A 23,004-nucleotide genomic window follows, 5' to 3' on the forward strand; every position below is an offset into this window, starting at 1 on the left:
TCGAGGTTTCTGGCTTCAGCTCTCTTCTCATTTAATGTAGTCCATGATGATGGGACGCCATCACATCCTCCTCCCAGCTGTGAAGAAGGAAGACATGCTTCTTCCTACGAAGGCCAGGGAAGAAGCTGTACTCACCACTTATATTTTAGTGGCTAAAAAAAATTCATCACATGAAAGGAAGACTAGAAAACATAGGCCTCATTTGGGGGTTCAGTGTGCCTCATTAAAAAATCAAGGGTTCTGTTGCTGTGAAAGAGAGAGAGGGGGAGATTTTGGAAATTCTCTAAGTTTTATTTTAGTTGATAAATCATATTACCAGATAGTTGATTTTAGAAATGTTCTTCCACAAGTTAGAAGTTTCTAGAAAATGAAGTAGAATTTCAAAAATATTTGATTGGCTTTCCAAAACTGACTGATCAATGTGGCATTATCAATCAACATTGATCAATGTTGGCTAGCTTTCCAACATTTTCTCCCATCAATCAGCCCACCCTTCCTCTTGGCCCAGCCACATCACTATTATCCATGGTTCCCCTTGGAGAAGGTTGCATCTTCTTTTCTGGATTATTATCAGTCATCCATCAGCAAGGACCAGGTGTGAGCAGAGTTGGGAGTCTGTGTGAACCTGCTGGGCTCTGTCCTCCGTGGGAACCCCTGACAGGGGCAGAAGTCACCAGGGCAGCCAGGGACACCAGTGCCTTTCTGGGGTGTTTGCCTCACAAGGGTACAAGCCAGGATGCCAATGCTAAGTTGTTTGTTTGTTTGTTTGGGATTTTTTTTTTTGAGCATCTTCACCCTTGAGGTATGAAATGAGGATTAGAGAATTTGTTACAATTGGTTTTCAGGGCCTGTGAGTATGAACAAAAGAGAGAACTCACTCTGATCCTTGTGAAAAAAAATAATAATATTCTCAAGCATCCTTTCTTTTGGGGAAAACATAAAGGGGTATTCAAAAATGTTTGAATAAAGTCCTTTATAGCTTTCAGTGGCATGTATGAATATTTATACCACTCAGAAGGTAGACAGACCAGCTATGGATTAGAGGGTAGGATGCTGGCCTGCTGCCTCTCTCCCAGGCTGCAGAAAACGTGCCGATAGGTACAGTTGCTGCTGTACTAGAAGGCTGGTTCTATTTCAGACACAGCCATATTTAGGTATATTTATTTATGAATAAGATTTTGAAGTAGTCATTTTTTTTTTCTGGAATGAGAAGCACGGGGGAAACTTCTAGACTTCTGGAAACATGAACAGAAGCTTCTTAAGGAAGAGAAATGTTTTGAAGCCTTCCAGTTTGGCATTTCTAGGCATGCCGTTGTATAATTAGCAACAGTGTGACTTCTAACACCAGTCATGTTCTAAAATACAGTTGTGGAGCACTGGTTTTGTTACCTGTAGTAATGGGGGAAAAAAAAATCTTTAGGTGAAAATCTGCCTGGTCCCCAAGACCTTTTCAATTCAAAGGAAAGCTATAGAAATACTTTGGGGACTTACACTTTATAGAGACTTCACAGACCAAGACAAATGCAGATTTTCCAAAGAGCATGCTTCAAAGTAACAGAACATATGAGAACGCCAAGGCAAAGGACTTCACTAGGAAATAAAATTTTAAAAAAAGAAAAAAAGCCGGGCGGTGGTGGCTCACGCCTTTAATCCCAGCACTTGGGAGGCAGAGCCAGGCGGATCTCTGTGAGTTTGAGGCCAGCCTGGGCTACCAAGTGAGTTCCAGGAAAGGCACAAAGCTACACAGAGAAACTCTGTCTTGAAAAACCAAAAAAAAAAAAAAAAAAGGAAAAGAAAAAACACCTACCAAGTAGTCCTTGCCCTTTAGAATATATGCTGTTGTAAAGATAAGATAAAAACACATGGAATATTAAAAATTGACAAAAGATAGCAACTGGTGTTAAAACAGGGGTCGTTGGAATCGTAAAAGACATGCACCAAAGAAGCTACTGGGTGAGAAGTTCCTGCCGCCCTGTCAGCAGCAGATACAATCACATGACATACAATCGCATAATAGGATCCAGCCTTGCTACCCTAGGTTCCCGTCAAGCGTCATCTCAGACTTCAGCTCTGTACATAGCCCAAGTTGGCAGAACTGTTCTTCTTTTTTTCTCTTCCAGCCTCGGGTTCTTTGTTCTAGCTGTCACCTTTGCCTGAGAGTTTTCTCTCCCCAGTTTTCAGGTATCTGGCTCCTTTCCATGGTTGAGGCTTGACCCCATGCTTCTTCTCTGAATGGGTGCCCTTGACTTCCCATTTACATTGCTCCCTCACATCAAGCACTCTGACTGATGGCCCAGCCTGGAGAGCAGCTCTTACCATCCGAGATGGTCATCTTTGCTTTCCTGCGTCTGTTCTGTCCTCCACGCTGGAAGTCGAGGGCCGTGGACCAAGGGATCTTGTCTGTTTTGGCCACTGATGTTTCATGAACATCCATAAATGTGTCTGGTATATTCTAAGTATGCAAAAAATATTTGTTAAATAGAAGAAAGATCCAGTGATATTCCAGTGCTGGACTTGATAAGGAAGGACATTTGAAAAGGATTCTATGACAAAAATGATATCCAAAAGTGTTTTCTATTTGTTAGAAATTGAATTTATAAGGGTGTCTTTTTTTTTTTTTTTTTTTTTTGCGTTTTACAAAATGGAGATTTGACTCAGGATGTCTTTCCCTTAGCTTTCTGTTCCTGAATGGACATTATTCTTCCCCTTCCCCACCCCATGGTACTCTGTCTGTCCTTCAGTGTCCTTCAGTGTGCAGAGATGCACACATGTATGCCTGAGCTGTGATCTCCCGTGACCTTCCTATGTACAATAGACTGTGAATGTTATGTATGTTAGACATGTGTGTCTGTTTGTCACAAATCCTTTGGGTGATAAAGATTCACTGCTGGGGACAAAGCTTAGGCTTCTTCAGGGATGCATCCCGTTGAGTTGCAGGAAGTCGGGTCTTACTGTATACAACCAGTGGTTCTACTGTGGGCATAATCTTTGTAGAAGAGAGACTATATATTTCTATACCTCCTTATGGGAGGAAAACTGTGCCCGGAAGATGTAGCAGTCTGAATAAAACTATTAGGTATAAATTATATTATTTATACATGCTAAACATGGAAGGATTGATAGAGGGCCTATACTGTCTAAGCATAGAGACAGAGATTCGACGCAGTCAGAATAGAAATGTCAGAAGAAAAGAGAGCTTGGCAAACAGGGGCAGCAGTGGTCCTGGGTGTGGTACATGTCTGTAATCCTGGCACTGGAGTTCAAGGCCAGCCTGGACTACAGCAAGATCATACTTGAAAACCAAAATAAAAAGAATAAGAAGGATCAAGATCTTCACGATCAGTGGAAGGAGAGGCAAAAACTGATCCAACAGACACTTGCTGGAAGGGGCATGGTTCCCAGGAGCCGCTCCCCAGGGTGCTCCTAGCTGAGAAGCCAAATGGCCTAAGGCCAGAGAGACTGTATCAGTGGTGTCTGAGCCTGTAAGGAGTCAGGTGACCTTGCCTGGAGGCCTGCTAGTCTGAACTTGAACACTAGACACATAAGCCTGCACCTCCTCAGCACCACAAGGCATAGGGAGCTTGGGCAGGGCCAAGAGTCAGTAGTAACAAACCAGGAAGACTGGAAAGCACAGAGGCCTGGCAAGTAGCTTCAGGTCCACATGTGCATGGAAATGTGAGTGGGAAGACCTGGTGGGGCGAGCCTGCTCCCAAAAGGCTCCCACAGGGTGGCAGATGGGTGAGGCTGAGGCCATGAACAAGGCACCTCAAACCTCACTGGAGCCAAGGATAAATATCTACCTCAGAGTTTAAGGGACATTTGTGTCTGGGTTATCACCCCAGAGGTGAAATACAGGCGCAGTTGGTCTCCACATTATCCTCTTGGGCCCCAGGAAGGACATCCGTTTCTGAGCCTCTGTCTTCAGTTATAAAGAGAAATGAATACGTGGGTGCGGTTCCAGAGTCTTCCACACACTGCCACTGTTTTCTTTTGTGAGCCCTCTGCAAATGCTCATGCCGGGGAGAATCCCTCAGCTGGGTCTGTCTCTCAGCCCTGCAGGTTGGGCACTGTACAAACAACACACTAAGTATGCAAACAAGCCCCGGAGGCCCACACTTAGAATGGGAGAATCATTTCAGGGATTCTGATGAGGGGTTCCAGCCTGTCCACCCCGCCAACTTGGAACCTCTTGAGGGAGGTGTTCTCACATTTCACCCCTAATTACCAATCGCTTTGGTAATAAGCCAGTTGTACAGAGAAGTCCTACTCCTCAGCTTTTCCGGGGTGGAAAAGGTTTGACATTCTGCTCTGGAGCAGTCAAGCGTTTCTCTCCCTGCCTGGCATTACGGAGAGTTGCCTGGCTGGCTCCAGCCAGGCTAACCTGCTTTGGCAAGACCTCCAGGCCTAGGATGTAATTGTTTGCTCCCTCCCCATTATGGCAGTTGGATAATGAAACCCGGGTCTCTTTAACTTCCGTTTTGGCCAGCCTCAGCTGAGCGCAGCCACGGATAATCTTGTCTGCCACCAAAGATGGCACACGGGGCGAGCGAGGTCTTTGGAACATAAAAGACAGAAAGACTAACTAGATATGTTTTAGTAGAGATGAATGTAAAAATCCTCCACCTTGGTCCTCAAAATCACCTGCATATTGGCAGAGCAGAGAGCTGAATCTGGGCTGCAGCCCAGTGAGCCGGGCGGTGAGGTTTAATTCTCTGAAGTGCAACAGATGTCAGCTACAGCATGTTATTCAAATTGTAACTTAGATGTATAACTCAGCCAGATCAAGGAAAGGATTTTTTTCTGTGCTCTAAGATGCCACAGTAGAAACTGGCTAGGAGAAGCAAAATTGTCCCCTAAGAAATTCGAATAGCAGGGCATAGTGGCACCCGCCTTTGGGAGGCAGAGGTAGGTGAGTCTCTGTGAGTTAGAGGCCAGCCTAGTCTACAGAGCGAGTTCCAGAATAACCAGGGTTGGTACACAGAGGAGCACCCTGTCTCAGAAAAAAGAAAAAGAAAAAGAAAGGAAGAAGGAAGGAAGGAAGGGAGGGAGGGAGGGAGGGAGGGAGGGAGGGAGGGAGGGAGGGAGGGAGGGAGGGAGACAGAGAGAGAGAGAGAGAGAGAGAGAGAGAGAGAGAGAGAGAGAGAGAGAGAGAAGAAAGAAAGAAAGAAAGAAAGAAAGAAAGAAAGAAAGAAAGAAAGAAAGAAAGAAAGAAAGAAAGAAAGAAAGAAAGAAAGAAAGAAACTGCTGAATAGATCCGGGTGTTTAGGTTGACTAAGGAAGTCCTAAGGAGGGAGTTTTCCGTGTGTTTGAGGAACTAACCTAACCTATTTGCTAAGGTTCCAGAGCTCAATGGGTGAAAGGGAAAAACACTTCTGACTCCAACCAGCAATGAAATTCCAGGTCAAGCCTGTTTATAAATGAGAAGGTTGACTTTGGAGGTGAAGCATTCCCACTGCCGGGTGCACTCAAGCGCTGTGAAGCTGTGACTTACAGGCAGGCTGCAGAAAGCGTCGTGCATCCTGGAGATGGTTCGGGGGTGATTCCTGGAGTCTCAGTAGCATATTAAATATTGCATGTGTCAATGGGTGCAGAAGAGGTTGGAGCTGAAATATCATGTTAATCCCCCCTTTTTTGGCCTCCTGAAAAACATTCTATAAGTACACATTGGCCAGTGCCTTCCCTTCTCGTCACTGAGTTCACACCATTCAACATTATTGTGTGGACCTCACCTAGAGAAAGAATGGACCTCCTTATAAAGCCCAATTTGGATTCTGAAGTTAAGCTGAAGTTATCTTGGCAATACAATTAAAAGGATACGTCAAAATTAAAACCATTGTTAAAATTAATCAAAGATTTGGAAAGGTAAAATGAACTTCGGGGCTAGAAATTACGGATTTGAACAATTGTTCTCACATTTTAAACTACATAATGAGCTAAAAATTATGAAGCCTCGGAGGATAGCTATAAAGAGTAGTCTAAAACTAAAGTCAGAATGAGATGTTTTATCTTTCCAAACTAAAAAGCAGAACAATTACTCCCCACGAAATGGTATAGGAAGAGGTTTCTGACCCCTGCTAATTGTTTTATTATTCTTCAGAGGGGCACACTGGCAGCATTTCACGGGGTTTTCGGTAATTACACTCCATTCAATATCCGAAGAATTACAATAATTCTACATGGAATATACTTGTGCCCTTCCGATGCAAAGCCTTTTGAGGAGTGAAAAAACAGCTTAAAGTAAATTAGCAGGGAAATTATCATAGTTACTGTTTATTCTGGGGCTCCATATATCAGAGGCTAATTATACATTGTATGCCACGTTTCCTTGGAGGTATTTGTAGTTTATTTCTCATGCCGATCAACAGTCCTGCTGGCTTTTAGGATCCTTTATGAAAGTAAAGTTCGAGCGACTTTTCTGATGGCGTCTTTGTGTGTGAGAACGCGTCCCGCGCAGACACGTGCGGCCTCCGCTTGCCGCAACCCCGCAAAGGGAAGCAAACCGGAAGCACACGTTGTGATGCTTGGTTGTACACGTTTGAAGGCCTTGACCCTCCTGTCATTTCCTCAAAGTCATTTTCTTAAACTTATACATTTTCTTGGTAAGCCCAGGGCCTACGAAGAGAGAAAAGTGGGGGCTGGATTTACATAGCTGCTTAGAAGTCGGGGAGTCGCTCTCCCTGGACGGAGCCTTATTTTCAATTTTCTGCCGATAGGACTGTTCATCTACTATCTCGGCAGAGTTCCCCTCAGAATCTAAGTGAAGTCCAGAAACATAAGCAGGAACTTCAAAGCCAAGCTACCGTTAAAGTACCCTAGACAAAAGCTGGACATCCTGGCTAATGAATACTGCGAAGGTCTCCCCTGTGTTTCTCCTGGAGAGTCTGAGGTCTCGGTTCCTAGCCTTCATGGTGGTGGTGCCTGTCCTTTAGTTCGACTTTCGGTTCTGGAGCTTGAGTCTAGGGTCTCTCGCGGTCTGCTCAGTAAACGCTTTCCCACTCAGCTACACTGCCAGCCCCTTCCACTTCTTTTGTGTTTGTATTCAGCACACACACAAATGCCCTTCTACATTTTTATTGCAACCCAAAACATCAAGGAAATTAAGATCGCTTACTGACCAAATTAACAAAGGCCAACTGAGCTATGGTCTGTTTAGAGAATCTTTGAAGTGTAAATGGCATGGAAAATAATCACAATGCAATGTCAAAGTAAAAACCAAAATTAAAATATACATACAGAGTATGACTTAACTTTTTAAATGCATTTGCGTGTTCATTTTTAAAATATCAGAAGGCTAGCCAGCCAGTGGTGGTGTACACCTTTAATCCTAGCACTCAGAAGGAAGAGGAAGGAAGAAGTCTGAGTTTGAGGCTAACCTGGTCTACAGAGAGAGTTCCAGGACAGACAGCTGTTTCATAGAGAAACCCTGTCTCAAAAAACCAAAAACATTTTTATTATATCATTATTTATTGTTATCAGGTATATGCCTGATATATACATATATATTTATAAAATCAGAAGGCAGTGCATGAAAATAGCAAGGAGTTTACCGCTTGAGTTTACCATCTACATGGTTTTTACTTTGTTTCTATCATTTTGAGTTTCCTTTTGAATGCAATGTTATTACCGCGGTGTTACAAATGAGGAGGTAAAAACAAAGAAGAAAGGAAAACAGAATTTGGATGGAAACAGATACTTTTGCTGAGACTAAAAAAGGTCAGGAAAGCACAGTGAGCAGAACAATCATGAGGAGAATATTCGGACTTCCTGTTCAGACAATGTAATCTACCACCTCACTGCTGTTAACTGGGAGAAACTTGAAAGCTAACCTTCTTTGAGATCCAAGACAGTTTCAAAGGAGGGTGGAAACGGTTTCTCAGCATCAAAGTACAGTGTCAGATGCATTTTTACAGTGTGAGGAGCAGGCACACACTGAGACAAAGAGCTGTGTCACGAAGTCATGAATATTCGTTACCTGCAAATGCTTTGTACTAGGATGCCTCGCTAACGTCATTGTGCAAGTTACACATCAACCAGCTGCCTTCAGATCGTCAACATGCCAGAACATGCTGTTTCCAGTGATACCAAGTGTTGCTGGAATAAATCATGTTTTCCCCCCTTGGGGATTACACACTAAACTGACTTTTCTTTTCTTATTCTTTACAGCGCATGATTGCAAATACTGCCAGAACAGTGCGCTATTACAGGAGCCAACCCTTCAGTAAGTTCTGAGTTACTGCATGCTGTCGTGGACATGGTGGGGATTAAGTCCTTTTTAATGAGACTTTCAAAATGCTCTGGGAGTCTGGATAGCATTTGACTGTGTCAAATGCAGTTTGGACCATGAAACACACATGTGCCTTGGGTTTAAGAACTTTGTTTTGCTGTTATAAGACTAAGGTATATTTACTTTGCTGTAACACAAGAAAATACATGTCAGAATGTTATTTGAATGAGTGCATTTGTAGGAAATTCATTTGTTCTTCCCAGTGTAGCTAGAACAGGTAGGTTGCAAAGGCCCACGAAAGTCCACCTCCGTGCCTCTCTTGATGTGACTCACTGCTCAATGCCAAGAAACTTAGCAGCCCTTGGTGAGTCAGAGCTATCATTTATAAACTGAGAAAAAGAATATTTATTGTCTCTCGAAAATGTATTAATGTTTATAACACATTTGCAAAAAGTCCCATGGCAGGATTCTACATAACATTTCTGGTATTCCCCAGCTATTCTTTTAAATGTTGGGCATATGTTATAAACACCAGTGTCTTCATAGGTATGACATGTTACTATCAACAAATGACCATTTTAAGCTGTTGGGAGTTAAGTTTCCTCATCATACCAGCTGGCCACGCTGGGTCGGGGCTGCTGTCTTTCTGGCCTAGGACTCAGGATAAGGACTAGAGCTTTGCTCCTTCAGTCTGGTTTGGGAGAGAGCAGGGGAAGCCTTGGAAGTTTTGTGCTAAAGTCATTGTGTGAGTCATTTGAGAGAACTGGCATATTAACTCACACGACAGGGTGACACAGACATGACAGCGCCTACCTCACCGTCCTCTCCAGTGGAGCCTGTCTTCAGAGACTGACAGCTTCTTGTTTTAATAATCACAGTGGTGTGCTCTTTGTAGTGTAGATCTGGCCCAAAGCCAGAGCTTGCTAACACAGAATGCCAGAACTACTCACTGTTCTTCTTTTTTTTTTTTTAATGTTCAGGAGAAAAAAAAAATTAGAGAAGGTAATCTTGGCTTAGAGAGTGAGTGAGGAGAGCTTTGAAAAAGTTAATTCAAACAACTGTGCCCTCTTGTTTCTAAAATCGACAACAGTCTTGCATGTTACCAACCCTTCCTACATGGATTCTGCCAGAATTCCAGTGTCTCCCATCCTTTTCTAGAGTAACTTGCTATGTGTGTAAATGACATGGCCACACATCGGCCAAAAATGAGGAGAGACAGTACCGGTTACAACAGGCTTTATAATCCAGAATCCATGTCCCTTCAGAGGACATGCTCGAAATTACCTGCAAAGTCCTGCGTGCTGGAGAGGGCTCAGAGCTTTGGGGAAGGGTCACGGGAGAGGTTCCAGAACCACACAGGAGCCACGGGAGGACCAGCTTTGTTACACCAGCCTCTTTGGCCGTAAATTCTACATGCTTCCCCATCTTTGAGAGAAGTGAGGGTTGTTTTTTTTTTTTTTTTTTAATTTCCAGTGCATTTGTTGAACTTATGAGCAACTGCTGGTAAACAGCAGCTGCTCGGCTCTGAAGTCAACAATCTATAGATAAAGCTATAGGAACAGATTCCCAAGCATTGTGGGGATATATACAACGTAATTACAGTATATTGTACACGCGGAGCGCACTGCCAGTGGGAAGCAGAGGGAATTAAGCACAATGTGTTCTGTGGTTCACTGTGCTATTATTTCTATGTGATAATTATACTGATGAGTTTCTTCTTACAGCGAGCAGGGGCCGGAGCTTGTCTCTGCTTTCTGGGCTCTGACCTGCTTCCCGCCCTCCAGCCCCTCATGCAGATGGCGTCCTAATTGTCTTGGGGAGTGGTGGGTGGATCTAACCGGAGCAACTGAACTTCAGAGCGCAGCCTTGGGGTGGGAGGGGAGAGCTCTGTCCAGAGTCCAGATTCCAGCTTGGCCGCTCCTGTGTGCTGCTAGAGAAAAGAGTGATACCCAGGACAGCCTGTGAGCCTCGGATGGCAGCAGAGGGTTGGGTTGTGTATAAATAACCTGTCCTTCTTTATATGGAGAGTCTCCATCTACAGTTCAGGGAGATTTACAGGGGAGAAATTCAGGTGCCTTGTTTCAAAAAGAAAGGAAGGAAAAAGGTAGGAAGGAAGGAGGGAGGGAAGGAGGAAGGAAGGAAGGAAGGAAGGAAGGAAGGAAGGAAGGAAGGAAGGAAGGAAGGAAGGAAGGAAGGAAGGGAGAGAGGAAGGAAGGGAGAGAGGAAGGAAGGAAAGGAGAGAGAAACAAAGGAAAGACCTGGCTACTCTGGACACAGATTCCTACATGGTGATGACATTCAGGAGCTAGGTAGCCACTTGCCAAGGTACTGTCTCCAGTTTTCCACTCTGCTATTGAATCTGTCCTTCCTCGTTCTGTATGTAGGAACTATGAGCATTAGATTTCCTTGGAGTCCTGGTTTGAATAAAATCCATTTACCTTTTTGATAGCCCAGGTGCTTGCATTGATAAATAAATCAAAATAGAACGATTAGCGGACATTCAGAGCAAGTCATGTCAGAGAGGCAAAGTTTACTAGAAGTCATCAATTATCCAGAAGGTGGCCTTTCCCCGGTCCAGACTATGCCTGGGGGCACACAGTTGAAGTGGGACCATACATGTGTGTAAGCAAAGGGACCTACAGGCCTGATGCCCACTGGCTTGCTTCAGTTCAGTCCAGGTGTTAAGTGCTTTTGTGAGTTGCTAATGAAACTCTGTCTTTGACATTAGTCCTCATCGGGATCAAAGGAGGTGGAGACAGAGTGTGAGAACAGAGGTGGGCTGGGAAGGGAAAACAATTTTCATCTGTCACCAAGGCCGTCAGACAGATGCCTTCCCTTTTTATTTGGTGCCTTTTTTTTTCCAGTGTGCAATGCAAAGGAAAATGATCAAAAGAGATGATTCCAGGCAAGAAAAGAAAATTGGAGGGTAGAAGGGAGCAGATGGACCAACCAAGTAGAAATATTTCAGTGAATGTAGTGTGTGGAAAGGTCTTGGTGGAGCCCGGGGAATCTGTGACAAATGTCATAGCCAGTGGGGAAGATGAAGCTGAATCTTCTGTGCAGATATTATGCAATGCCAACTCTGCCTGCCATTCTTTTACCAGACCCTGATGCCGCTCAAGCTAATAAAAACCATCAGGATGTCCGGAGTTACGTACGGCAATTAAATGTGATTGACAACCAGAGGACTTTATCGCAGATGTCGCATAGATTAGAGCCTCGCAGGCCGTAGACGTGGGAAGCGCCCAGAGCGATGTTTGGTCTCCAGTCCACAGTCTTTCAAAAATGCCCTGGATGCTACTGCTGACTGTCTCGCCACTTGAGAATTCTCCAGAAGGAGCAGAGACACACCCTGAGACTCCCCCCTCAGGGTCACATCCGGCTTTCCAACCACACCTCGAGAGAAGAAGTGATTTGACTTGTGTAACGCTGACATGCCGTAGCTTAGGAATCCTCAGTTATAGTCATCCTCGTTCATTCCCAGCCATGCCATCGTCAGGCTCACATGAAGAAATAACATTGGCGAGGGCTACATCAAGCCCCTGACATCCCTTTCCCGGCTGTTTGCAGTATGAGACTGCCCCATGGGTGGGTTTGACTTAGATACATTGGTGATGATATAATTGAATGATTTTTTTTTTTTTTTACTTAGCACCTTGACTTGGGGCATGGGGGTCTGGGGAGGGCATTGAGGAAACCATAGACGTCCAAATTATAGGTCGTATTCTTTCGTCTTCAGAGTCTTACCTCTGAAGGAATAGAACCTCACCACAATACTATGAAATATTATGGCTATTTGGTCTGTGATTTCTGAATGATCTATAAAATAATATGTTTACACTGTAACTTTTAAAAATTGACAAATCAGGATTACATATGTAAGAATTCCGCTAAGAAACACTAAGGTTCTTAATATTGCCAGCGTTAAGATAGAAAAATAACATTTCAGAAGAGCACAATATGCACAAAACATTTTTCAAAATTGAAATATTTTCCTGGGCATTAAAAAAAACCTTTCCTCTACAAATTTATTGTTACTGATGAAATAATAAAAAAAGCATATTTTCTGGACTTAAATGTTATTACAAAAATCTCAATTTTCAGCAATTGTTTTGCACTTTCAGATAGATTGTAAATAGGTCATGTGATCAATGGTATAGAGTTATTTATTTGCTACATAATAGACATTGTGCCAAATAATTCCTTTTTATTTATTTTATTCAGTATGAAAATTTTGGAGTACATTTTTTTCTGTTTTCACAATTAGACTACATTTAATGTGTAGGAATTGTATGTACATATCTCTTCTGTAAATAATAGCCAGTATCTTCATTAAATATACTTGACAAGAAAAAGGTGTGGTTGTCAATTTCTTTGATACAGGAAGTCTTACCTTCCAGGATTGTGCGTGCTGGATTTGTTTTTTCATTTATATTTTGTGTGTGTGCTGGGGACTGAACGCAGGGCCTAGTGCATGCTAAGTACACACTCAACCTGGGACTACAACCCAGCCTAAATTTGTTTTTGTTGTTGTTGTTGGTGGTGGTGGTGGTGGTGGTGGGTGTTTTTACTTGAAACAAATTCATATACCAATACTAAAACTCACCCTCTTAAAGTAATCTAGTGAATTTTAGTATATCCATGATGTCGTAAAACCATGATCACTGTCTGTCATCAGACTGTCATCTTGTGGAGGGACAGTCATTAGCATTCATTTTTCATTCTCCTTCCAACCCTAGGCAACCCCGTTCTATTTTCTGTTGATAGGAGCTTGCTCTGCACCTCCTATAATTGGAATCATACAAGCCTTGGTGTCTGGCTCCCTTCGCTTAACATGATGTCTTTGTGATTTCCCCACATTACATCTTAGATCAGTAGTTCATTCCTTAATATAGCTGATCAATATGGGTTACATGGATAGTCCATGTTTCATTCACCCTATCATCACCCTTTGGCCATCGGAAATGCTATTGATGTGAAGAGGCTCTGGATGTTGGAGCTGCATGGATGGGGTATCATGCTACTTCTCAGTGTGAAACTTTTAGTAAACATTTAAGAAGGAGATTTCTAAAATTCTTTCTGTTATGGATCTGCCTTTTTTTTTTTTTTTTTTTTTTTTTTTTTAGAAAGTCCATTTTTTTCCATGTTGTGTTCCAGGCTAGTCTCACAAGTTTACATTATTTCTCCATAGACAGAAATACAACCATGAAGACAAGAAAATGAAGCTAATCTTCAAATAAGTTTTGAGACCACTGCATAGTATATCCAATTCTTACGATTAAGTCCTTGTTCTCATTAATATATTAACGGCTCTGAGAAGTCCTATTAAACTTAGTGTAACATCTCACAATTAAAACTCACCTTACCAAATACTAAAACACATAAATGGCCCTCTGTGTTTCTTTATTTAATATTTAAGTGCCCTGAAGAATAGAGGTCTTATTTCATGCAGTATTGACTTCTGCCCAGAAGTACACACATACAATGCCTTGGATTTACTGCACACTAATGATTTTTCAAGTCATAGAATAAATTTTCTTATAGTCATGACTGTTCAGTATTTCACTATATCATAGGCCTCAGTCAGCTACAAAGTTTTCACTGTTATGGATTTCTAGATAATTTATAAAGATCATTAATAAGGCTAACAATCCATTCTTCCTTGTTCTGATCTTACTCTTCTTCCTTCCTACATTTCTTAAAAGCTGGTATCCTGAGCTCACCAGCACCCTTCCACAATTCCACAGTGACGGACACATTAAACCTCATTTTAATTTACTTGCAACATTATTAAAAATTAATACATATTCTCCCATGTGTATTACCCTTGGTCTCCCAAATGAGAATAACAATTACTATATAAAATAAAGATAAGAGGTTTTAATTATGACTGGCTTTTATATAAATACATTGAATTCCTTTATTCAAGGTAGAAATGATGAGGTCAGAAAATTTATATTTTGAAAAACATAGAGTAGTAGCCAGGCAACCCTTCCTGAATCAGGGGGTGCAGTTAATATTTTAAAACTTGCAAACAAGCCAACAGAAAATGAGATGCCTACGAGGTCATAAGAAGGATAATAAGGTTTGCTGAAAGATGTGGGGGCGGGGGAGGGGGCGGGATAAAGAGAATGTTTTTCCCAAAAGCTCCAGTAGAAAATTACAGATTTAAGCGTTTAACATAGCTGCTCAGCAAGATCACCAGCATCGTGTCCGGCAGCTAAGCTTTCCCAGCAGCGGTTGAATGCCATGCAGGTTCAATATACTCCCCTCCTGAATTTAATGGCATTTCCTCTCAAGCTAGGAATGCTGATCAATGACTGCCAGTGTGAGAAAATTAAAAGAAGTGTCATTCTGCTTTCAAATTGTGCTTCTGATAATAATAAAAATTCAGCATACAGGAAGCGGTGGGGTAAAATGAGCCCCTGCCTTGAATACCTGGCCTTTAGTTGTCCATTTAAAATGCATTCCATGTCTTGCTTCTGAGTAATTTGAATCTGTCCTACATAGCAGAGTGGAGCGTTGTACGAGCCGGCCACAGCAGCCTTTACTTATAAATTAGAGGAAAAACCTTTAACTCAGCTCTCGCCGGTCATTTTTTCGATTTGCTCCTGGCCCATTGATTTGTTAGCAGATAGTGATTAGGATGTGCTATCGTTTGGATCTTGAGTGTCCCTGAAGTACTTCTATGTTGAAGGCTTGTCCCCCAGCCCATGGTGGCATTGGGAGATAGTGGAACCTTTATGGGATGGGGCCTATGGAAGGAAGTGAGGTCACTGGGTGCAAGGGTTGCTGGGATTCCAGTTTCTCCTTTTTTCTCTTTGCTTCTGGGCAATCCTAATGCAAGCAGCTTCCTCTAGGGCAGTGTGGCCAAGGGACTATGGACTGGACCTGCTGACCATGAGCCTCTACAGACTGAGGATTTAATGCTGTGACCAGCCAGTTCCCCTTCTCATAGAGCTTCTCATACCACGTGGGAAACAGAAGGGACCACTTGCCTAATCAGACAGAGGACCAGAAAAGCTCCTTCAAGGGAGGCTGTGGTGTTAGCGTGTCAAATGAGGATTTAACCTGAGGTGAAGCAATGTGGTCAGTGGAAGTAACAGTCAGGCTGAGCTCTGAAGGAGAGAGGAAGAGAATGTGTTCTAAGAGGGAAACGATTCTATTTCCCCTTCCCAGAGAGAGCCATGTTCCCCCCCACCCCCCACCGCCACCACCCCCAAAGCCTTCCTTGTTACTTAGTCTCTCTGGGTCTGTGGACTGTAGTGTGATTATCCTTTGCTATGGGTGGCCTGGGGGTGGGTGGGGATGGGAACAGGAGGGATCAGGTGGGGAAGGGAGGGACAGAGGAAGGCAGTACAGGGAGAGACGACTGGACTAGACGGGCATTTAGGGGGCAAGTGGGATCCTAGTGCCATGGAAACTTCCTGGGACCTGTGAGGGTGACCCTAGTGAGGACTCCTAGTAATGGGGATATGGAGCCTGAACCAGCCATCCTCTGTAACCAGGCCAGGCTCCCTGTGGGGGGACTGGGACACCAACCCAGCCACAAAACCTTCCACTCCAACCTGTCCTGCCTGCAAGATGCCCTGGGGCAATGGTGGCTCAGAGCTTGTGGGAGTGGCCAGCCAATGACTGGTCTAACCTCAGACCTGAGCCACAGGGAGGAAGCCCATGCTCAACACTGCCTGGGTGGCCAGGAATGGGAAACTGGATGGCTCCGAGACCTAGGGTAGAACCAAACATGACTGACCAAAAGAACAAAACGAAGTCAATGAAATGATTCCTAATGATATTCTGCTATACTCAATAGACAGGTGCCTAGTCCAATCGTCATTAGAGAGGCTTCACCCAGCAGCTGATGGGAGCAGATGCACAGACCTACAGCCAAACTTTAGAAGGAGAACCCTGGGCTGGAGAGACGGCTCAGCGGTTAAGAGCACTGGCTGCTCTTCCAGAGGTCCTGAGTTCAATTCCCAGCAACTACATGGTGGCTCACAACCATCTATAGTGGGATCTGATACCCTCTTCCACCATAAAGGTGCACATGCAGATAGAGTACGCAAATACATAAAATAAATAAATAAAATCTTTTTTTAAAAAGGAGAACCCCACAGCACATGGGGAGGAAGGATTGTAGGAGGCAGAGGAGTCCAGGCTTCCATGAGAACACAGCCCACAGAATCAACTAAGCAGGGATCATGGGGGCTCACAGGGACTGAAGTGAACCATGGAGCCTGTATGGGTCTGCGCTAGGTCCTCTGCATACATGCTGTGGTTGTTTAGTTTGGGGTTTTGTGGGATGCCTACAGTGGGAGTCGGGGTATCTCTGACTCTTTTGCCTACACTTGGGACCCCTTTCCTCCTACTGGGTTGCCTAGTCCAGCCTTGATATGAGCGTTTGTGCCTAGTCTTATTGTAACTTGTTATACTGTGCTTGGTTGATATCCCTGGGAATCAGTTGATATCACTGATCACTGGGAGACCTGTTCTTTTCTGAAGGGAAACAGAGAAGCAATGAATCTGATGTCGTGTATGTGGTGAGGGATTGGGGGAGGGTGGAGGATGGCAGGGAGGGCTGGAAGGAGGGGAAGGAGGGGAGGCTGCAGTCAGGATGTATTATATGAAAGAAGAATAAAGAAAAGGGAAAAATAAGCCTAAAAAAAAAAAAAAAAAAAAAAGGAAAGGATACTGGCCTCGAGGGCCAGAATGCTCACGAGCCTATAAGGATCATGGATGAGAATGCTCCAGGATGTGCTGGTGAGCTAAGAAAGACCCAACAGCATGCTGCACCCTCACACCTTGGTCTTTTACCCAAGTAGTGTGCAGACATGGAAGAACAGAGTTGAACTTCTGGTGGTGAGCCCCTGGACGGTAGATCCATTGCTCTGATCTGTCACGGTATGCTGATTTATGGAGAGCGCCATCCACCAGGCCTTAGTTACTTGATTGTGAAGCCTGAAAGGAAGGGCAGAGAGCACTACAAAAAACAGCAGGCATGAAGAGTCAGTGGTGGATCTAGGGTCCTGCGGTCACCTGCTCTTCCTGCGGTCACCTGAATCTTTTGTAGGACATGTTTCAACCTCATTGTGATAAAATACAAGAAACTAAAACTTACCGTTTCAAACCCTTTTACAAGTGAGCAGCAGTTCAATGGCACTGTGCTCTATGGATTCGTCCTGATGGGACTCTAGCCATCTCGAGCTGCAACTGCCACGGCTGCACTGGAGTGACCCTAGTCCGTGCTCTGCTTGGTTTCCCAGCAGACCATAAGTAGCCAAAACAACTAGTGGTGTGTGGGACTTTACAACCGGACCCTGGAGCCAGGAATGTGCCTGACTCTGGTACGAGCTTAAGCTAAACCAGGTAGTATCCGTGCCCGCTAGGGCTAAGTCATTCTGGTCAATGCACATGATCTGCCTTTGCTTGACCCAGGCTAAAGGGCTCTGTCCCCCCTTGCTGCTCCCTCGGACCAACTTTTCTCAGTAAATCCTCCCAATGAATTGCGTACCGTGTGACCCTAGATCTTCCCTCCTTTTTCTTTGGTTCCATCGCGTCTTAGAGCTGATTCTCACACACGGAAGCCAGGTTATTCTAGATCAAATGCATTTATATTGTTGGACAGCGGTTACCACACTCTACCCAACACCCTTCAGCGCCTAGACAGACAGACGGACGGACGGACGCGGCGGTCTGCCCTTCCTGCAGTCAGCCCTCATTCTTCCTGCAGCTGTCGTAACAACCGTTCCCCCTCACTCTCCAGATGTGCCCGTTCATGAGCTGCATGTAAGCACAGTCACTCAGCACTTGTCCACTTGTCCTTCTGTCCATCTGGGTCTGAGTTGTTCTGTGTAGTTTGGAGTATTTGAGGCTCCTCCGTGTTGTGTCATGGGTCAGAATGAAATTTTCTTCCCTTTAAAGGCTGATTTTTTTCCCCCTTGTGAGACAGGGTCTCATGTAGTTCAAGCCAGCCTTGAACTCACTATGTAGCTGACGATGACCTTGTACTTTTGGCCCACCTGCCTCCACCTCTCCAGTACGGGGATTATAGTTATGTGCTACCGTGCCCAGTTTATGTAGCGCTCAGAGCTGAACCCAGGCCCTGCTAGGTAATCACTCTGTCAACTGAGCTACATGCTCAGTCTAAGGCTAAATTATTAACAGTCTGTTTATTTATGTGAGTATTAAATTTTGTTAATTTATTCATATATTGATAGACATTTGGCTTATTTCTACCTTTTAGCTCTTGTGAATAATGCTAATTTATGAGTATAGGCATTCAAATGCCTGCTCACGCTCCATTTTTTTAAACTTTAGAAGTGAGGTTACTGAATCAGAGAGTGTTTCCATATTTAACTGTCAAACAATATTCTTATGTACTCTTGGAAAATTTTATATATTTATGCAGTGTATTATGGAAGGCAGCTATACCCAACACTGTTCTCCCAAGGCACCCTGCATAGTGTATTTTGATCATACCCACCCACTGTTACCTCCTTCCAACTCCACTTATTACTCCCCACCCTGTCCCCCTCCCAATTTCATGCCCTCCTTTTGTTGTTATTATTGACAACTCCTGAATCCAATTAATGTTGTCCATATGCACATGGGAGTGGGCCATCCACTGGCGAACGGACAACCTGCCAGCTCCCACATCCCCAAAGTAGGGCGACTCTTCCTCCGTCAGCAACCACCTACTTCTCCACCGAGGGTGAGGTCTCAGGGGCTCTTCCTCCATTCTTTTTTCTTAATTTATTATTATTATTATTATTATTATTATTATTATTATTATTTACTTTATTTGCATTGGTGTTTTGCCATGGGTGTCAGATCCCCTGGAACTGGAGTTACAGACAGTTGTGAGCTTCCATGTGGGTGCTGAGAATTGAACCTGTGTCCTCCGGAAGAGCAGCGTGCAGTAACTGTGTCGTGTCCAGAAGTCTGCATTCCCCAGCCCTCCTCCTCATCTATCAGCTCTTACATTCTTTCTGCCCACTCTTCTGCCCTGTTCCCAGGGCCTAGAATGGAGTAGGTTAACACAGATGATTCATCCAGGGCTGAGCACTCCAGAGCTGCTACTACACGGCACTTGGACCAAATGAGTCTCTGCATATACTGCTACCCTGTTTATATTTATTTAATTTGCATGTGTAGGGGTAAGCACACGTATGCGTGTGAGGGTTTGTGTGTGCATGCCACAGCTTGTGTGTGGAGGTCAGAGGAAGACACCAAGCGTCAGCCCTCATCTCTCAGAGACAGGGTCTCTTGTCTTACTGGATGGCCCACAAGCTTTCAAGGATCTTGTGTCTCCTCTCCCATCTTGCCAGAGAAGCACCAGGACTGTACATGTGTGTGACTACATTCAGCTCTGGTGATCCCAGCTCGCCAAGTTTTGAAGGGCTGCCACACTTTCTCCCACAGTGGCAGTATCATCTTTCGGACCATAGTTGACATGGCCACAACTACCTGTGTCATCTTTAGAATGCAGCTGCCAATGTATGCCATGGTTATTGAGGAAGCAGTGCCTGGGGGACCTAGGACTCGATCTCTGGGTGTAGTAGTTTGGGAACAGCTTGAGTGTGTCCCCTGAGGGTTCATATGTTGGAAGCTTGGTCCACAGTGTGGCAATGTTGGCAAATGGTAGAACTGGTTGTAAGGTAACTGGGTCATGGGAGCACACAGTTCTTGTGGGACTCTGCTTAGTTCCTGTGGCCTGAGAGAGAGCCTGGACCCCTTTTCCCTTTGGCTTCCTATCTCACCCTGTGCTCTCCTCCTCCTCACACTTGCTCTTGCCATGCCATTCACCGTGAGGCCCTCACTAAAGGCTGAGTGAATGGTGATCTTCTCTTCGACTTTCAGCCTCTAAACCCGTAAGCCAAATGAACCTCCTTTCTTCACATATCGCCCAGCCTCACTTATCCTCTCAAATACTAACAGAGAGTGGATTAATACAGTGGGAATCCAAGCTTGGAGACATGGCTGCCTAGAGGGTGACTGTGGCCCCAGGACCTTGATCCACCCATGTTGTCCTGTTGGTCGATGTATTAATCTGACACCAGGAGAGGGGAGTGAGAGGGATGGTTAATGTTACTCACACTGAGAGAACAGGTGTGTGCAGGTGGGGAGTACCCGCCTTGCCCGAATCTGGGTGGTGGGAGGGGCCCTGTCCTGGGAGGTTTTGTTTTTTCTGGAATCCAAGGTGACTTGCAGAGTTCAGGGCACTGACTTATCTCTGTCCCTTCCGCTGCCAAGGGTGACAAGCTTGGGGTAACTGGAAGACGCTCCTTGCAGGATTGGTAAGTCGGTGCAGAGGCTAACCCAAAGCAAGAGCTAGACGGCAGAGCATGCCGGCTACTTTTTCTTTTTTCCAAGCTTGATGCAAGCTAGCATCATCTGAGAAGAGGGAACCTTAACTGAGGGATCGGCTTTATCGAATTGCCTGTAGGCAAGTCTGCGAGACATGTTCTTGATTGATGTGGGAGATCCTCACCCAATCTGGGCAGTGCCACCCTGGGAAGGCAGTCCTGAGTTGTTTGAGAAGTCAAGCTGAGTAGCCCCAAGAACTAACCAGGAAGCAGCCTTTCTCCACAGACTCCGCTCCAGTTCCTGCGTCCAGCTTCCTGGCCTGACTCCCCTCCATGATGGTTTGCAACCTGGATTTGTAAACTGAATAAACCCTTCTTTCCCCAAGTTGTTTTTGGCCATGGTGATTCTCTCTCTCTCTCTCTCTCACACACACACACACACACACACACACACACACACCTATAGAAAGCAAAGCAGGACACAGAGATCTTGGGTTTTCCTCATGCATTTAGGTATGTGTGGCTCCAAGTGAGAAATTGATGCTCTGCGAGCAAATGCCACTTGTAATGGCCTATTATAAGGAGACCTGGTGGCACCAATGAAGTCCAGGCAGTGTGGAAAATTACATTCCTCTTGGAGGAAGCTGGTCATCTTCTATCTTGGTGTGTTGTGGAGCATTACTATGTGAAGATGTGTTACATTTGTTCCTGCTGCATTTGTTCAATGATGTAAAGATGCATTGCTTTGCCTGCCTAAGGCACCTGATTGGTCTAATAATAAACTGAATGGCCAATAGCTTGGCAGTGGGGGACAGGTGGTGCCTGCTGGCAGAGAGAATAAGGAGGAAGAGGAGTCTAGGCTCGGGAGAGAGCAGAGAAAAAGGGAGAAAGAGATGAGAAAGAAAGACGCCCAGGACCAGCCACGCAGCCACCAACCAGACAGACATGGAGCAGGACATATAGGATGAAAGAAAGGTAAAAAGCCCTGAGGCAAAACATAAAAAGAAACAGGTTAATTGAAGTTAAAACAAAAAAAGCTAGCCAGAAACCAGCATAAGATAAGGCTGAGCATTCATAACTAATAAGTCTCTGTGTCATGATTTGGGAGCTGGTTGGTGGCCCAAAAGAAAGCCTGTTACATGGATGCCTTCCACTGATTAGATGAGACCCAGCTACCCCAGAGTGCCTCTGTCCTTCTAAAGACAGTCTGCTTTACCCAAAGTTCCCCAATTTAAAGATCAACCGGATCCCCAAAACACCCTTTCAGGAGGCACATGAAATGAAAACCACTTCAAACAATGCCTTTTAAAAACAACCACGGATAATGGGTCACCTGGGCAGCTCTGCCAAACTTCATCTCTGCCCATGCAATCTCTTCTACTCCAGTGGGCCTTCTGGGCTGGTCTTAGCCACTTGTCAGCTGAGCAAGTCTTACAGGAAGCAAAGAGATAACCAAGGGCCCTGAAGGGCCCAGCTCAGAATGACTGGCTAACACTAGACAGCAGCCAGCTAGTCAAAGGGGCAGAAGGTGGAAAATGGTTTTCTCTGTTCCCCGCCCCAGAGGGTAGGAGAGACCTGACACTGGCACCTGCTTCAGGTCTTCATCTGGGTGACTTTAACAGTCCTGGGAGAGGTGGCACAGGACAAAAGAAAGAAATCAAGCTTGAGCCTTGCCAGATCTGGGTTTGACTTAGGGATCACCACCCTCCCACCCACCCACACATCAGCACTTCATATGCACGGCTTGTGGGGGGGCTTCTTTCTAGCTACTGCCACCTCACTGGAGTACCCCTCAACAGACTTTCCTGTGTATGCTGCAGTCTGTATCATAGGCTGTGGAGGACAGACCTGGGCTGTGAACTTGGGCTCATAGATTCCAAAAGGATGGAAATGGAGCTCTGAGTCCACAAGAGCTCCGAGTCATTGCAAAGTCATTGGGAATGAGGGACAGTTTGGGAATTATGTCAAATGCTTGCCCTTTGTAGCCCAACTTTGTGTTCCAACAGTTTAAGACAGATGTTGCTGCACCAGGATACCTCTGTACCTATGGACACCCTTGTGTAGGTATGGCTTAAAAATTCTTTGCTGTTAACAGCATTTAAAAAAAAAAATCACTGAATGAAAGGGAGGAGAAGTGGAAACAGGGTTGAAAAAAAACTCATACTTCTTCATAAAAAGTGATTTTAAAAAATGATATGTGTATATGTATGCCTGCATGAGTTTATGTGTACTATGTGCATAAAGGTGCCTAAAGATGCCAGAAGGTGTTGGAGTCCCTGGAATGGAGATACAGGTAGTTGTGAGCCACCTGATGTGGGTGCTGGGAACTGAGCCCTGGTCCTGCGCAAGATCAGTAAGAGCTCTTATCCTCTGAGCCATCTCTCCACCCCCAAGACTCACACTTCCTACGTACACATCAAATAACCAAAAAATGAAAGAACCAAATAGGAGAGAATTTAAATTAAAGCCCAACTC

At 44.6% G+C, this 23,004-nt stretch overlaps 1 protein-coding gene across 15 annotated transcripts in view; it reads left to right on the forward strand.

The window, feature by feature from the left end:
• The window catches only part of Rapgef4 (Rap guanine nucleotide exchange factor 4), a 286,523-nt gene extending 273,944 nt beyond the window's left edge, over positions 1-12,579 (forward strand). For all 15 annotated transcript variants that reach the window (XM_006972425.3, XM_006972426.4, XM_076569658.1 and 12 more), the window contains 2 exons: positions 8,164-8,218; positions 11,329-12,579. In XM_006972425.3, coding sequence (XP_006972487.1) covers positions 8,164-8,218; positions 11,329-11,456 — 183 coding nt within the window. In that variant the 3' untranslated portion in view covers positions 11,457-12,579. The remainder of the gene's footprint in view (positions 1-8,163; positions 8,219-11,328) is intronic.
• The last annotated feature ends 10,425 nt before the right edge of the window (positions 12,580-23,004 follow it).

The sequence above is a fragment of the Peromyscus maniculatus genome, chromosome 4, assembly GCF_049852395.1.
Source record: "Peromyscus maniculatus bairdii isolate BWxNUB_F1_BW_parent chromosome 4, HU_Pman_BW_mat_3.1, whole genome shotgun sequence".
NCBI lineage: Eukaryota > Metazoa > Chordata > Mammalia > Rodentia > Cricetidae > Peromyscus > Peromyscus maniculatus.